We start from the raw sequence: 15,407 nt of genomic DNA on the forward strand, positions 1-15,407 counted from the left end.
GAGTGTGAGTGCAAGGAACATGTTAAGAACTGAAGGAGTTGTTAAGACGGGACTTTTAAGGAAGTCACATCTTTACCTTCATCTCCCATATTTGGAAGCCAAAAGATAATATCTAAAACAGCAAAACAAGAAAGAGCAGTGTAAACATTTTAAAAATTCGGGAGTAAAGACCCAAAGAAAGCGGCTTCTGGAACTGACAGCTATTCCTAGAGATCAACACTGAGGCACAGAGTAGGGCACTGCCTTTTTTGTTTTCTTTAAGCATTGGCTTTTCAGTTATGGTCATGTATTACTTTGATAAAACTTAAATTTTTAAAAATTTAGTACTGCAAATCTCAACCTTTGTTAATTTATTCACAAGAAAATTCTCATGTCTGTGAAAAGCCACAGGCCTAGACACCTCACAAAGTGTGCACCTGAAGGACACAGAGCAGTAATTAACACCCAGCAATGCGGCAAGACTGCAGAAGTGCAGGTGCAGAATGGGAAAATGGGGGACGCTAACAAGCTAAGCCTTTGTACACTTAGCCTCTCTACTGAATTGAACTATATTTCCACACATCAAGATCTTTGCCCACCAGAAAGGAGGGGCCTCTGCAGTGGCCCAGCTGGAAACGTGCTGGTCAGGAGAAGGGGAGGAGGACACCACCTCAGAATCCGAGCCCACAGCACTGCTCGTATGCCTCAGGATCCCGCATCTCTGTTATTTTCAGCCAGACAACTAATAGGGAGGCACATCTGGGGACTACGAATTTTGGCCATCTTTCTAGTCCAGTTGGAGTTCTCAAACTTATAAATGTCATGGTATTAAAAACAGGGTGATTAAAAATCCCAATGTGTATAAAGAAAACCTGGAACTAGTTTCTATTTTTATCTCGAAGTCCAGTTAACTATAAAGAGTATTCCTTACCGAAAGAAACGTCTCAATGTTCTCGTGAACAAAGGACGCAATATCCTGCCAGTCCAGAATGTCTCCCAGCCAGCTGTTCTGACGGCTTACATGCATCTTGTGTCCTTTGTGTCTTCCAGAATGCGTTACATTCTATGGAATAAAACAGTTCAGATGTAAAATTTCCATCTTAAAGAGTAAAAATTATAAACATCTCATTCTGCTTTAGGTTCACTTACACTTCATCAAGTACTCAAAGGTGAAGAACCATACATTATTTAAGAAATCAAAAACATAGTATTTCTCCATTTACATTCTAGGTACTATACCTAAGTCTGGCACAAATGCTTTCCTCCTAAATAATTTTTTTTCTTTTTGGCACCTTGCACTTGCAAGGTAGGTGGTGGAAACACTGAGCCAAATCCCCAGCCCCCTAAATACATTTGTGAACATGTTATTTCTCAGCACTTGTAACAGTATACTAATATAATATTCACTGCACCTTTTCTTTATAGGTCTTATACACCTTTCTTGGTTTCCCACCTCTTTGCCCCCCCCCATTTCCTTTATTCATTATCCTTTTTAGTTTTTGTTTTTGAAACAGTGTCTCACTATGTATTTCAGGCTGGGCTTGAACTCACAGCTATCATCTTGCCTCAGCCTCCTGGGATTACAGGCATGGCCTTTATTCATTTTCTGCACAAAATAAAAGGGGAGAGGGAGGAGGCTACGACAAACATGAACAAGGAGCAAAATCTAACTCATGTATCTGTAAGATAATTACATTGGCAGGGATGCAGGAATAACTAAATTTGAAAGAGATGTAAATAAACAGTGACCATGAAGTTAAAATTCAGGGGTATACTCTTGATATTTTGCATCCATTCTCGCACTGTTGGAATTTTGCTTCCAACCTCTCACTTTTGCAAATGAAACAGGATATTCGTCTCCATTACACAGTGCACAAAGACTTTAGCTCATGGTAAAAGAAGTAAACAAAATGATATACTTAACCAGTTACACATCTATGATTTTTAAAATTAATTTTATTGGTACACTTAAGGTATACAATATGACATTCATCATTGGAAATTTGCACCTTTACACAATCCATGTTCTTATTTTTTCCCCATTCCCCTGCCCTCCCTTCAACCCTTCACTCCCTCCCTATCTACAAAGACTATGTTTCTATCTTTTCATTTCTCATATTAATTCCACTGCCTTCTTTCCTTTAGCCTACCCCTCCCATTTCTCCTTACCCTTTGTCCCTTTTCTTCCTATTTCACATCATCTATTATACCTTTAACTCTTTATTTACACTTTTGAGAAACTGAAATTGTATCTATGATTTTTAAGACCGACATTTTTCCACTGTAAAATGAGACTCAAAGGGGTATGGGATAGGAAAAACTGTTAAGAAGCCCCAGAGTTGGCACAGGAAAGAGATATGACCTTTCTAATCTAGTTCTTCACCAGATGGAATCAAATATATGATACTCTATCTAACATGCCCCTATTACTTTTTAACTCTCGGTCTTTGCAACCCACAAAAACCAAACCTATTTCCCTAACTCACCCCAAAGCAACAGTACATAATCAAAACCAGGTCACTAAGCAACAAATTCAAACAAAAGTCAGGCCCTTCCTCTTCAATCCCAAGTTAAGAGATTTATATCTGCTTCTCTTCTCCTTTCACCAACCCTAGGGGGAAATCACCAGCTCCCCTCTTCCCCCCATTATACACACAATATGCTGCCTGAGGACCCACCAGACCCAGGTAGGCCACAGCTCACGGAACCCACTCCTTACAATACCATCATTTTTATACTTGGTGAGAGACAGTAGTACTTTCCATTACAGATCTTGAAGTAAGAGTGCATATGTATAAACACCAATGTTGCTTTAAAATAAAGGTCTCTATCAACTTTTAGATCTATTTCTACTTCCTCAAAGAAAAAAGTTATTTATATCTAGAACCGGACTAAACAGAAACAGAAACTAATCTCATGCAGACACTGAACACCTAAAATCTGTCCACTCCAAAATCTGAAATGTGTGGTTGGTGTAAAATGTACACTAGATTTTAAATACTTAGCATTTAAAAAGGATTAAATTATTTAAATATATATAATTAAATTTTTTCTATTGCTTACATATTGAAACAATAGAAGCTGGGCTATACAAAGTTAGGCAAAATATATTATTACAATTATCGTATGTAATCATTGTCGTATGAGGGCTGGGGATGTAGCTCACTGGCGCCTCACCTTCCTGGCAAGCACAAAGTCCTGAGTTTGGTCCCCAGCACCAGAAAAAAAAAAAAAAGATGCACTCTGTTTTAGTGATTTAATGTAGCTACTAGAAAAATACATCACATATGGGACTAACAAGGGCTGGAAGTACAATGGTGGTAGAGTTCATTCTTACCAGTCATGAAGCCCTGGGTTCAATCTCTAGCACTGCAAACACGCAAACACACACACACACACACACACACACACACACACACACGGCATATAATACATTTCTACTGCACAGAACAAATCTAAAAGACAAGATGTTGTCTATAAAAATGAGCAGAGAATGGAATACTGACACACTGGAGGGATTAACAAGTTCTTCCCAGAGACTAACCACCAATAAAAGCTGACTTTTATTGACCTGGGCCTTAAAAGGTTGCTGTTTAAAAACCCCAATAAATGAAATTCCAATGTTAATACAACCCTACCACATAAATGAACCTACAAAGGAAACCTTTGTTTCTTATGGAAAGTTTTAACTAAAATAACTTACCTTTACAAACCAAGAATGATACAATCTGTCCCAGAGTTCTAGTACTTGCTTTTCAATTACAGCAGTATTGTTCACCTTGTCTCCTAGAATTTTATGAAGCTAGAAAAAATAAAAATTTACTATATCAGGCAACACTCCAATAAAACAAATAAATACTGGGCGTTCATTTGTTCCAAGCCAAATTAAAATGTTCCAGACTTTTAATCATCACTAATCACATTGTTATTCTCTTAAACTCTATTCCTCAGTGTTCCCATAACATTCCTTTTGTTTTCTTCTCATGTCTTTTTGCTTTTTCTTTACTCTGAGGTCTCTAAGAGAGCTATTTCAAATAATGAGAATAGTGCAAATTAAGCCATGTTTATCAATCTATCTGATCTTACCTACCCAGAGAAAAATGTTTTCCCTATGACTCGAGGACCCACAGTTATTCATCAGTCTCATGTTACATGTATCTATATTATTAAGAACTTCTATATAATTTTAGGACCTTCACTGTAAACACAAATCCTGCCCTTAGTTTGCTTACTGAAAAATACAAGGCCTCAGATTACTATGACTGACTGAAGTAGCTTCTAGATTTGTGGGAATCAAATACACTGAAACAAGATAATTTGCATTCATTACAACTTCATCCTACTTATTTATTAAAACCATATTGTAGTATTAAAGATACTTTCAAAACATTGAACTGTAGTTCTTTTGGTTTAATAAAAACTGCTTCCATTTCTCCAAGTCTCTGCAACTTTCTATTTTCTTTATTTTTTACTGGTTTCAAATTACTTCAAGTTACAGTGTTACTTAATCATTATCCAATGGTGCTGTGAACACCTTTAAACATAGCTATTATTTTTTAACCCACAAATAGTAAGATAGATAAATAAGAACCAAAGAAAATGATGGCTCTAACTATGATTACTAAACAGTGTTCTATAAAGATTGTACTAATTAATACTGTCCAACATTGTAAGGACAAACCAATTTTCCCAAAGATTTATGGACTAACTGAAAACTTTTTAGATAATTTAGCAAGTGTAAAATGGTAAATCATCATTTATCTTTTTTTTCCTTGAGTGATTATTTTTTCCATTTTGGTTTATAATGTGTATTTACTTGATGATAGCCTTATACTTCAACTAGACATTAGACATATTTGATGTAAATATATCTTTGTATTTAATTGATTTATTCATGAACTAGACATAAATTATTCAATGTAATAGCCATCTACCTGGGCCAAGCAATTTAAAATGCCTTTTACCTACATTATCCAATCTTTATAACAACCCCAAGAGTTAAGAAAAAATGCTTTTGTTGGGCTGACCATGTACAGCTCAGTGCTAAAGACCTTGCCTGGCACGTACAACACCCTGGATTTGATTCCCAATACTCCAAAAAAGGGAGGGGGGGGTAAAAGAAAGAAAATGGTTTTGTAACTACCTTTGTTCTTTTAAGATCAGAAAACAAATTTTAAAAGAATCTATGATAAGCCCAAGGTCACCCAGTTAAGTGGCAGTCAGGACAAAATATTCTCTAATTTTCTTTCAACTACAGCAATGTAGAGCATATGAACAAAAACAACCTCACAGAGAAAATTCTTAAAGTAACTCAAATAAGTCACAAATACCCAGCCTAATTTCCTTTACTTTGAATTATTAGTCTTTTATATATCATGATGTTCAGAAACTCAATGACTTCCTGCTACCAATATTTCCCATGAGCTTCTGAGATCTCCTTAGCCAAAAAAGGCCTAAAATTGTTAAGGTCACACATAGTGGCCTTAAATGCAGTAAAACACTATTTTAAGCAGGCATTTCTTCTAGCAGCCTTCCCCCCCAGCCCAACAATGAATAATTCTAAAATATCACAGTTATTAAAGTAAAAAACTGTACGGCAAAATTTCAAGTCATAAAATACTAATTTCAAAATCACAGTGCTATCAACCATAGCATAGCATCATAGACCCAGAACACTTGTGTGACATTACAATACACACTGCAAATTACAAGGAAGACAGATAGAGAGCAGGAAGTCTAATGGACTCAACACTACTATCGGGAGAATCACTCAAGCATGCTCTCTGCATATAAAAGGCAAGAAAGCACAGCAAAAGCAATCAGAGCATCACTTGAGAGCCATCTAACTGAAGGCAAGTAACCTATCCAGGAAGGGGGATAAAAGTCAGGGGGCAACTGTCTGTACTCATCTTGCTTGAAACTTCAGCAACACTGCTGCAGCTACCCAAGTCTTTCTTGATACATTTTCTTCTCTAGACTTTTGTGTCACACACAGTTTAGTTTTTCTTCTACTTCAAGCACTACTCCTCAGTTGGCCAACTCCTTCTTTGACCCCCAAAAGCTCAAGACCTCAAAGTTCTATCTTTGGTCATCGTTTTTCTTTTTATTTGGGGGGGGGGGTGTACAAGGCCATAGGCATGTTAAGCAAGTGTTCTGCCACTAAGCCAGAATCCCCAATCCTCTTTGATCCTTTTCTCTCTACACTTTCTCCTTAAGCCACTTTATGGCCTGCACTATCCACCCCACTCAGATGCTGAAGTCCTGGCCACCAATACCTCAGAATGTGACTGTATCTGCCAATAAGGTTAAAATACGTACATTAGCATGGGTCCTAATCCAATGTAACTGGTGTCCTTATCTGAGAATATCAGGGCACAGAGGGAAGACCATGTGAGACAGTGGCCATCTAGAAGCCAAGAAAAGAGGTCTCAGTAAAAGCCAATTTTGTGTATATTTTGCTCTCAGACATCCAGCCTCTAGAATCATAAGAAAAACTGTTGTTCAAGCCACCCATCCTGTGGCATTTTGTTGTATCAGCTGTAGAAAACTAATAGACGCCACTTCACCCAATCCTATGATACCATGTGATAATTCTCAAGCCACCATCTAATCCCCCAAAACTGTAGTTGTGCATGTATGACTGTTTTTGTGGCAGCTCTAGCAGGCATCTCCAATGGAATAGGCCCCAAACAGAATTACTGACCTGTCTGACACCTTACCCACCATGTCTTTTCCATCACAGCTATCTTTCTAGTTGAGCAAACAAAAATTTCCTTTCTTTGTACTTTACATCTAGTCCATAAGTAACTTCTGTTAGCACTATATCCCAGATGTGATCATTTTTCTCAATTTCCATGTCCTCAATCCCGGTCCAACTCATCAATGTTTCTCACATAAGTTATGAGGATAACTTATCAGGATATCAGCTATCAGGATATCTGGCCTCCTTGCCTTCTCTTCTTGACTTCGTCCCCCAAAAGCAGCCAAAAGGAGCTTTTAACACCCTAAATCAGGTAATATCTCTTTCTATTATGTTTGTATAATGCTTGATTCATAACTGAAATAAAATCCTAACTTCTTCTTTTCTTTTTGGACCAGCGATCAAACTCAGGTCCTTGCGCTTGTGCGTCCAAGGCAGGCATCGGAACCATTAAGCCAAATCATCGGCCCAAATACTGAAGTATCCTACATCTTTTTTCTTTTTTTGTGGTACCGGGAATCAAGCTCGGGTCCTTGCACTCCCAACTTCTTGTCATGACCTATCGTTTGTCTCATTCCCTACTCCAGCCACACTGGCCCTCACACGGGCCTTCTTTCTGTCCTTCAACAAAGCTTGTTACCATCTCACAGCCTTTGACTTTTTCCTGCCCTCACCTTGACACATTGTTTTCCCAGACCTTCACCAACAGGGCCTTCTTGCCATTCAAGTCTTAGTGGAACTGTCACCTTCTTAGAGATCTTTTCCAAAAACAGACAATCTAGCTAAAGCAGCATTCTGAGTCACTCTGTACCACATGGCTCTACCCACAGCACTTAGCACCTGAAATCTGTTTCTCTCTATGCTTAGTGACCCTCCCTCTCTGCTACTTTCCCCAGCACTTAGCACAATAACTGCCCTGTTTATAGACTTCTCCGTTTGGTCATGGCAGAAGAGACATGTCACTTATTTTCTTGCTATTCTAGGATAGCATCTCCATATACCGATTTTAGAAATTTGTATCAAACAAAAAGGATAGCTTGAATGAGGATGCTAAATGAGGAAAGCCAACTGGGAGGCCTACATAGAACCCAAACAATACAAAGACACAGGAGATAAGGCCGACAAAATAGGTTAGGGTAGATAGAAATATTCTCCACTCTGACCTAAGCACATCTCAAAAAACTTTTTACTGGCATGACATTTTTTTTTTTTTTTTTTTTTTTTTTTGTCACTTCAGCCCTTTCTAGGTATCAGCTCTTATATCCCAATTCTTACATGATCCTTAGCTAGATAAGATCTGAGGTCTATTAGAAAGTTACATTTGCAGTTTCAATTGGCTGTTTTTTAAAACAATTTCAGAGATATGATTCAAATACTTTATCATCCACCCAGTTAACAATTCAATAGTTTTTAATATATTCACATTTATGCAACCATTACTACAAGTAATTTTAAAATATTTTCATTAGCCCAAAAGGAAACCCCATATCTATTAGTAGTCACCTTCCTTCCCCCAGTACCCCTCACCCCTGAAAACCACTCTAATTTTTGTCTCTATAGATTTGTGTCTTTTGGATCTTTCATGTAAATGGAATCACACATGTGGTCTTTTTTGACTGTTTCTTTCACTTAGCATAGTGTTTTCAAGGTTAATTTACATGGTAACATTTGTCAATATTCCACTCCTTTATATAGTTAAAACAGTCCATTATATAAATTTACCACTTTTTTTTCCTTTTTCTTTTCTTTTCTTTTCTTTTTTTTTTTTTTTTTTTTTTTTTTTTTTTTTTGGTACTGGGGATGGAACTTGGGACCTCATGCTTGTAAGGCAGGCTGAGCTAAATCCCCAACCCAAATTTAACACTTGTGATTGATCCATCCATCAGTTGATGAACATTTAATGGTTGTTTTTTAGATATCCCTTTGCTTCTGTATTTTATAATGCTGGTATCAATGACCACCTTTCTTCAGCCATCTTTGTTTTTACCATCTTGAACAAAAAATTTCTCTATGTAGAGATCTACGTTTTTAAATGTAAGGCAAATTTTTCTAGCCACCCAAATTCTCTTTCTATATCTTGCTCCTCTGAAGAATTCCATACTATAAAACTCTGCCAAATATCTAAATCAAGAATAAAATGTTATGATTTCAGCAAATAACATGTTTATAGAAGGCCGATGGCTAAATCTTCCTTCCATAGTAGATGTGAGAGCTGTATCTACATATTTAATTTCATTTATTCAATAAATATTTTTTTAAAACAATGTATGAGAATTCAGTTATCTGAGACACACCCAAGAGAATCAGTAACACACCTTAACTATGATTCCACCCTTAGATTAGCAGATCACAATCGGTACATACATACAGACAGTGTATCTTCCATCATTCGGGGAGAGCAGGTTGGTTGTTTTTATTTTGAACAAGGAATCACATACTCAAGAATTTTCTGGGCAAGCCTCCAACAAAATCTTGTCAATAACCATGATCCTAATTACTTCAGCATATTAGAACTGCAATTAACTTTTATTCTTATGGGCAATGCTGGCACAGAAAAAGGATATCCTATATCTATATCCTAGTGGTTGATCTTTTAACTCCGATAACTGTATCTTTTCCCCTACTCACCTCCCCTTCACAAAGCTCCTTCCCCTCTCATCAAGGCCATCTCCTCAAGCACATTCCTGTCTCTGCATCTTCACTTACAGAAGTACCCTTCTTAAAATACGCTCCTGCCTGACCCATGCTCCTTCAGGTTCACCTCAAGTGCCACATGAGAACACATACTCCAGGTCCAGGCACACACTCCTAGCATACTACAGCAGGAAGAAGCAGGAGTTAGAATTAGTCATCAGTCTAAAGCCACTTTACATGGCCAGTGGGGATATTACACCCTCTGTATGGCAGGCAAAATAATTCAGACTACTAACACTTTCTAGAAAGATTAAATGACACTAACTGGAAACTGCCAAGCACAGTACCAGCAGATAAGTGTGCTTAATATACATTAACAGCATTTTCTTCACAAAGGCTTATTTGACCATGTAAGTTTAGCGATCGTTCTATCCTAGGCACAAGTACTGAATCATATGCATCTTAGAAACAAAAGTAAATGACCACTTCTCAGACTGTTTAGCCAACTAGCACTACTCGATGAGATTATCAAAAAGGTGCAATTCCATTGTATGTTATTTAAAACTATTTCAGAAACTGAAACTGTTCCAAACAGAATCTCTATTCATGCCTTTTCAAGGCAAGAATCCCTACCTATGAAGATCCTGCAAAGTAAAAGCCACAAGAAAGTCTCTTCCCTTACCTTGTGGGTTATCCATTCTCGTCCATACTGATAAACATTGTTTGCCGCAGAATTTAGGGCTCTCTGGACCACTTGAGCTTCAGGAAGCCAACTAAGCAGAGGAAAAAAAGGAAAAAAAAGAAAAGGTCAATTTTTAGCATGTTGTTACATAAACCTGATATACAAATTAAATAAGTTGTTGACCAATCATTAACGCATAGATGCAAACGCGTCACAAGCAGGGATCCTTGATGCCTAAGACTAACTAGGCAATCTATCCTAAGCATTTAGACCCACTGTTTCCACAGCCTCTCTTTCATTCTACTCTGTCTGGTTTTTCTGTCCACATATGTCCTGCTTCACCAGGCTATGCAACAACAGGGGAAGTGGTTCTGGGACAATGAGGCATTCGACATCTGGGACAAGGTTCTCAGAGTGTGGTCCATGGCATGTAATGATTTTGCAGTGTAAGGATATGAACAGGAAAGTTGGATCTCTAAACATAAAACATGACTTGGGGGAAATTAAGAAGCTTTTAAATTACTCAGGATTATTGAATATTTTCAATTATACAGTACTATATTTTTATTGAAAAAATATTATTGGAATACACACACACACGCACATACATATATATGTATTAATGTGGGGATTTGCAGAGGTATCTGGATAGATCCTCAATGATCAACAAACATCTAGTAAAGTCTGGAAAAAGAGGTTCTGGCTACTGTGAAAACAACTTGCCAATATACTTAGGTGTTCTAAGAGCATTAGATGAAAGACCTGCTATAAGGCATCAACTTAATCCTGACCTCCTTGCAATGAGAAAGGGCTGGAAATACTTGAGCAATCCAGGCTGGGATGAATAGGTGTGTGCATCACAGCCACATTAGTGCCCAGCCAGCTGCTACACTCAGGCAAGAGGGGTATCTTGGCAGAAACCAAGTCCCTACACAATTTGGACTGGCCTACCCTCTCTTTCCTGAGTAAAAGTTAATATCTATCGCAATAAGGCCTGCCAAGAAAACAGCCCTGATTAAAAATAATGGTTTGGCCCATTGGGTTTCATCCAAGTAAAGGCAGGACTGAGTGATATTCAGTACATTTTAGTCCCATCTGCTAATGAGAGTCCTGAGACATATAAATCACGACGCTTGACAGTAGTCAGCAAAAAGTAGAAAATGAGCTCCAGACTACCAGAACTGTCCCAGATAAGAGAACAGCTGCCACAAAGGAAAGTTTGTTCTGCTTAAGAAGGAAGGAGACAAGACTTCTGTCAAATAGATCATAGTTAATTGAAAGGATTTTTTATAGCATGGAAGCAGGGTGACATTAGTATAGAAACAAAGTGTTGATAGTGACACAGATAGACAAGGGCCAGAGGCAGAGCACATCTTAGCCCAGGGCTGTCCCAGAAATCTACATGGCCTCAGTATGCATCTCTTAAGGGTGCTTATTTACAAATGTCTGTTGAATGCCCCAGCCCCTCTCCTCTTATACCAAGAAGAATCTAGGGTAAGCTCCAGCAATCCACATGTATAACAGGACCCCCGCTGCTGCTTCTTCAAGTTCCAGTTTGAGAACTCAGCAAAGCATGGATCAGCAAAGGACATGGATTCCACACCACAATGATACCCAGAGCACCCGCACTGTTGCAAACTCTGAGTGAAGAAATGCTCCAGTCAGCACCCTCAGTCGTAAGACTATTTATTGGCAGAGAATTAGGATGTGTTCCCACTACAATCTCATTTCCTCTGAAGCATTATTAAAATGGTAATACTCTAACTTATCTACCAATTCCCCCAAACACATGACAGGCAGTCTATTCCCTGCATGGGACATATAAAATGTGCACCAACTTAGAAGTACGTACATCTGACTCACTCATAACTATCTCCTCCACTAGGAGTGGACACATGAATTTCCCCAAGGTTCACTGCCTTCCTCATGACAGAAATCCACTGAATGTGCAAGAAGCACTCCCATTACATCATGTCCACCTCCATCCCATCCCCACCAATCTATTGCTAAAGAATCAGACCTTCCTGACAAAACCAAAGTCCAAGCAACTTTTAAAAATCTCCCTGCCCAGAATATTACTCTACTTAAGAATAAAAAGAAACAAAGTGCTGATGATATATACATCTTGGACAGATTTTTAAGGGAATTATGCTAAGTGACTACAAGCCAATTTCAAAAGGCTGCCTACTTCATAATTAGATTTTGTTATCACTCTTGAAACAATATTATAGTTATGAACAGAGCAGTGGTTGTTAGGATTAGTGATACTATAAGAGAACAGAGGGTAGATGTGGATATAAAGGGTGGCATGAGAAGATCTGTGACAGAGTAGTTCTATAATTTGAGTGTGTTGATGACTTACACAAAGCCACACATGATGAAATTACAGGGAACACACACATGCAAAACTAGTGCAAAATTTGAAAATGGTATACTACATTAGTGTAACGTTTCCTAGTTCGGTTAGTGTATTACAGTTATGCAAGATGACAACATTGGAGGAGGTAGGATGAAGAGTACATGGGACTTCCCAGTACATGTCTTACAACTCCACGTGAATCTATAATTATTTCAAAATTTAAACCAAACAAACAAAACACCCACCTACAATTACATGGGCTCAAGCTACTCAGACCCTGTGTGCCTTCAAAATAGTAGTAGAAATGGTGCTTTACAATGCAAAACCAGAATGGAAGAGCTCGGGTTTATTTCTACTAGACTGAATGACACTTCTTAGTAATTTCTCAATACAGTGCAGTCTAACTGGGTTCTGCCCTTAAATTACAGATTGCTCTTACAGTCACTAAATCCAACTTTACTCTTAACCTTATCTTCTCTGCAGCACATCTGTGCAGTACACACGTGTGTGGTGCTGAGAACTGAACACGGTGCCTTAGGCATACTGAGCACATACTATTCCATTGAGCTACACTCCTAGCCTCTCTGTAGCAGTCAGAGATGTGCTTGCTTTCTCCCCTTAGTTTTCCTCTTGCTTTTCTTACAGCCAATTCTCATTCTACTTTGCCAACCAATTATATTTTTCTCAGCCTTAAAGACTAGAGATGATCCAGAGGGCACACAGCCAGACACCCTCTCTACACATCACATAAACTCTTTCTTTTTGCTCCCAAAGTTTCAACCCAGGCCTCTCATGCTTCCTGAATCCCACACCAACTATTAATTTACCCCAGATTTTGCTCTGGCAATGCGCAGATGCTTAGTACACAGCCATTTATACCTATTATAGCTGCCTAAAACTCAGCAGATAAAAAACTGAATTATTTTCTCCACTAAATCTGCTCCTCTTTTCTCTTTCTGTCTTCTGACTTTGTGTATCCACCATCATCCATTAATTCCCAAAGCTAGACCCAAGTCATACTAGATTTTTTCTTCCTGCATCCAATCAATCACTAACCCACTGAAGACCACAAAAATCTATCTGCTCTTCTCACTCCCCCTATAACTGTTCACATTTCAGGACTTCAGCACCTCTTATCAAGTCTACTCTAGGAGCTTTAACTGGTGTGCAAGGCTCACTCTTTTGGAAAAGACTGCTACAGAATGAAACCTTGTGCCCCTTCTCTTCTTGTATCCTTAATCAAGATAATGAACATATCTATCACTTCCCTGAACCCCTCGCTATGCCCTCTCTGCAGTCTCACTCCACACTGACTTGCGGACAATCACTCATCCTTCTGCTACTACAGCTGAAGATACAGACTCCACTCTGCAACTTAACATAAATGGAATCATACTGTATGACACTTTTTGTTCAATTTCTCTCATTTAGCATGCTTACTTTGAGATTAATTCATGTCGGTGCATGTGCTTTTAGTTCATTTGTATTTAATGCTGAGAAATACTCCATTTACACATATGCCACAATTTGTAACTAACAAGAAATACTGGGGGAGAGCACTCTTGGCATGCTCTAAGTAATATGATAAGTGGGTAGAAATACATTTTGAAAAAATTTCTTTTAATAATATTCAAATGTGATTCTAAACCAAATTTGAGAAATGTCCCAAACAGGTTTTATTAAAAGAAATGGTCAAAGGATAAAATCAGAGCTGGGAATGTATCTCAGCGGCAGAGTGCCTGCCTAGCATGCACAAGGCTTTGGGATTATTCCCAGTACTACAAAACACAAAGGAGAAAATAAATTTCAATCTCAATTTACAATCCTAAAATCAGCTAGTTACTAACTAGGGGTTAAAAATTAAAAAAAAAAAATAGGTCATATCATTTGTCAAGTAAACAGCATGGCTCTGCTGAACATTCCTCCCAAAGACCTAAACCCTTCTTACAAAAGCCAAAATGCACAAGTACCCAAAGACTTTTGAGGCAGAGTTCAGCAAAATTCTGTAAAGATTCAGAAAATACATATTTTAAGTTTGCAGAACATATATACTCTGCCACAACCTCTATTCTCTCTGCCCTTGTAATCCCGAATCAGCTACATACAATAAGTAAGCAAGTATAGCTATATGCCAATAAAATTATATTTACAAAAACAGGTGGCTGGATTTGGCCCCGAGCAACAGTTTGCCTACTCCTTCCCAAAAATAATACAAAATGGGAATATGTCCTGAAGTATACAGAAAGTCCCTTCAGCTGGCTGGAAGCACTGGTGGGCTGACTCTTCCACTGAGGAATTATTATCTCAATCCCTTAACCAATGATCCTGCTTCCTCATCTGTGAATGGGGTAATGTCTTCAATCTACCTCAGTCACTGTGACAGACAAGTTATATAAGATAAATGATATCATCTACAATACATTGTTTCTAAAATGTTAAGCACTTCCTTCTCCCTTTCCCCAATATTACATGACATTCTTTGGCAAAAATTACACTATTTATCCAAGCTTTGGCAAATCCTATCTTTCATCTTCCAATATCACTGTATTAATGAAGATCATTTCATGCAAGCAGATACTAAAACTACATCAACCATATCTATTCTTTTTCAAAACAATATTCTTACTTTGCCCACTCAGGGTGATTTGCTAGAGTTTCATTAATCAAATTACTTGTGACTTCAATCATGTGTACACTCTCTTGATGTACCTGTATTTAGGATAAAGAGAGAAAAGAATCCCAATAAGTAATAAATTTAATTTAAAATATATTTTTTATTCTATTATTGGAAAAATGCTTTCAGAGTCAAATAAGTATGTATCTTGGTTGGAATTAATTTAGAAACATGCACCAAAAATTGCTATGTGAAATTCTATTATACACAATATTACATGCTATGAGAAATAGCAAGCACATAATTCTCTGCCTTTAAGAAATTCAACAATTTAAGAAAAAAATACAGACATGTAGACTTAACACATATGCATAAACATATACAGCTTACACATACACTGTGTGAATATATGTATGTATACATATATATATATATATAT

General features: G+C 37.7%; 1 protein-coding gene across 3 annotated transcripts in view; it reads right to left on the reverse strand.

Moving 5' to 3' along the window:
- The window catches only part of Tmem245 (transmembrane protein 245), a 98,746-nt gene that overhangs the window by 36,887 nt on the left and 46,452 nt on the right, over nt 1–15,407 (reverse strand). For 2 of the 3 annotated variants that reach the window (XM_010639291.2, XM_010639290.2), the window contains 4 exons: nt 14,981–15,063; nt 9,996–10,086; nt 3,683–3,781; nt 911–1,042 (listed from right to left, as the gene is read on the reverse strand). In XM_010639291.2, coding sequence (XP_010637593.1) covers nt 911–1,042; nt 3,683–3,781; nt 9,996–10,086; nt 14,981–15,063 — 405 coding nt within the window. Of the gene's footprint in view, nt 1–76; nt 113–910; nt 1,043–3,682; nt 3,782–9,995; nt 10,087–14,980; nt 15,064–15,407 lie in introns of all 3 variants that reach the window. The other variant, XM_033758972.1, reaches the window with a different exon arrangement.

This window comes from Fukomys damarensis, unplaced genomic scaffold, assembly GCF_012274545.1.
Source record: "Fukomys damarensis isolate Sample0158 unplaced genomic scaffold, DMR_v1.0_HiC HiC_scaffold_36, whole genome shotgun sequence".
Taxonomy (NCBI): Eukaryota; Metazoa; Chordata; class Mammalia; order Rodentia; family Bathyergidae; genus Fukomys; species Fukomys damarensis.